General features: G+C 39.5%; 1 protein-coding gene across 1 annotated transcript; it reads right to left on the reverse strand.

The window, feature by feature from the left end:
- Positions 1-250: 250 nt before the first annotated feature.
- On the reverse strand, positions 251-1,671 carry LOC129314241 (probable carboxylesterase 15). The gene is made up of 2 exons (XM_054957608.1): positions 829-1,671; positions 251-677 (listed from the first exon to the last, which is right to left on the reverse strand). The coding sequence occupies exons 1-2, from the start codon at positions 1,521-1,523 to the stop codon at positions 371-373; spliced, it is 1,002 nt and encodes a 333-aa protein (XP_054813583.1). The 5' UTR covers positions 1,524-1,671; the 3' UTR covers positions 251-370.
- Positions 1,672-1,932: the final 261 nt, after the last annotated feature.

Raw genomic sequence — 1,932 nt, forward strand, 5'->3', positions numbered from 1 at the left:
ATAAGTGAAATTATTTTATTTTAAATTAAAATCTCCAAAACTAATCTTAAAAAATAAGAGAGAAAAAGATAAAAAAAATAATATTATATTATTTATGCATTCTTTTCTTTTCATTTGAGAATTATATTTAAAGTTCATCTATTTTTATTTTTTATATTTTTATTATATTTGTATTAATAAAATTGTTAAAAATTACTTATAAATAGAATGGAAAATATGTTGTGTGTGTGTGTGTATATATATATATATATAGAAATCCAAAACAAAGCACCATTAACCATTAACCTTATTCGAAAAACACTGGTAGCAAACACCCCGCTAGTTTGGGCAGGATATTCAAGATCTGCAAGACTGCCTGAATAATACAGATTCAGAGTGAATGTTTCTCTACAAATTGTTTGATCATTAGCATCAGCTTCTTTGCAGCTTCTGAACTAGGATCAATAGTGAAGAATCCATGTTGCTTCCCTTCAAATTCTGCATACTCTATGTTCTTCCCCAATTTCTTAAGGCTACTTGCATAGTCCTCACACCTATCTCTCAGCAAATCGCTTCCTCCAACCACCACTAGTATTGGATCCAAATCAATGCCTTCAAGGCTCTTGCTCCGTGGCCCAAATGGATTCACAAGGGGATGATCTCTGTCATCTCCAATCGGTACAGAAAGCCTCCAAAATCTGATTCATCACGCAAAAAACTTAACACAGAAACTGAACAATCGGCCATTTGTGCCTAGACAGACTTGAATTTCTTCTATTAGGTTTTCGAATGAAAGTATTACATATCAAACAATAAGATCGGCATAAGAGAGATTTATTATTTACGAACCTGTCAATGAGCTCTAAATTGAGGAAAGCGTCTTTTGGACCTTCAGCCTCCAATCGGGTTCGGGCGGTGCCGCTAAAGAAGGGTGCCAAAAGAATGTAACCTCTGACCCGAACCGGCGCTAACTCGGGCGACCCACGCCCAAGCCCAAGCGCCAGATGGTGAGCGATGTCTCCGCCGGCCGAGTCACCTGAAATGAACACCCGATTGAAATCAGCCACTTCGCTCAGCCATGGATCCGGATCATTGTTCGTGGCTTGTGCCTGGAGCCACTTGACAGCCGTGAATGCGTCATCCACAGCGGCTGGGAGCCGGTTCTCCGGAGCCAGCCGATAGTCCGGCGATATGACGACGGCTCGGAGATCTGAAGCGAGTCGGAGGCAGTAGTTGTGAAAGTTGGGCCAGGTAAAGGAGCCGATGCAGAAGCCACCGCCATGGATATAGTAGAAAATCGGAAGTTTGGAGGATGAAGACGAATCAGCGGGCTTATAGAGTCGAAGCTGAAGGTCATGGGTAGGATCGAAAACGACATCTTTCCATAGAACAGAGCCGTCGTCGTGGACAGGGACGTTGAAGCTTGGCTTTGAAGAGCGTACGATGGAACCGTCGCTGTAAACTTGAAGGACGCCGCGGCAGTCCTCCACCACATATGGAGGAAGGTGAACACTGGAAGAATAATCTGAAGCAGTGGAGGACATGATTCAGTTTTCTCCCCTTTTGTGACTGAAGGTGGGTTTGTGGTTTGCTGGTTGCTGCTTCAATTTCACCAAGTGTTACAGACTATTGCAAAAAAATGAAAAATATGGGATAATGAAGAGACGATGGATGGACGGCAAGTCGGAAATGGAAGGCCGAAGGAAGAGAGATGATATTTTAAAAATGAAAAGTAAAAATGTTGAATATAAAAGTAATAAAAGATAGGAAAGGACAAAGATGAGCTGTGATATATACGCAGCAGACGTCGGGAAGGCCATTTCTTTTTATTTTTCCAAATTATTTACATGTTTTGAAAAAAGTCATTTTACACGTTTAAATTTAATAATAAATTATAAAAATAATTAATTAAATAATAAATTTTAATTATAATTTATCATATATATATTTGAA

Source organism: Prosopis cineraria, unplaced genomic scaffold (assembly GCF_029017545.1).
Source record: "Prosopis cineraria cultivar Desert tree isolate PC_DT_omini unplaced genomic scaffold, ASM2901754v1 PC6, whole genome shotgun sequence".
Lineage (NCBI taxonomy): Eukaryota > Viridiplantae > Streptophyta > Magnoliopsida > Fabales > Fabaceae > Prosopis > Prosopis cineraria.

What these genes read in the sequence shown, in the direction of transcription:
- LOC129314241 (XM_054957608.1), bottom strand. Translation starts at nt 1,523, where the DNA reads ATGTCCTCCACTGCTTCAGATTATTCTTCCAGTGTTCACCTTCCTCCA. An exon ending in AATTTAGAGCTCATTGACAG is followed by an intron (nt 678 to 828) that starts GTTCGTAAATAA and finishes GTGATGAATCAG; the next exon opens with ATTTTGGAGGCTTTCTGTAC.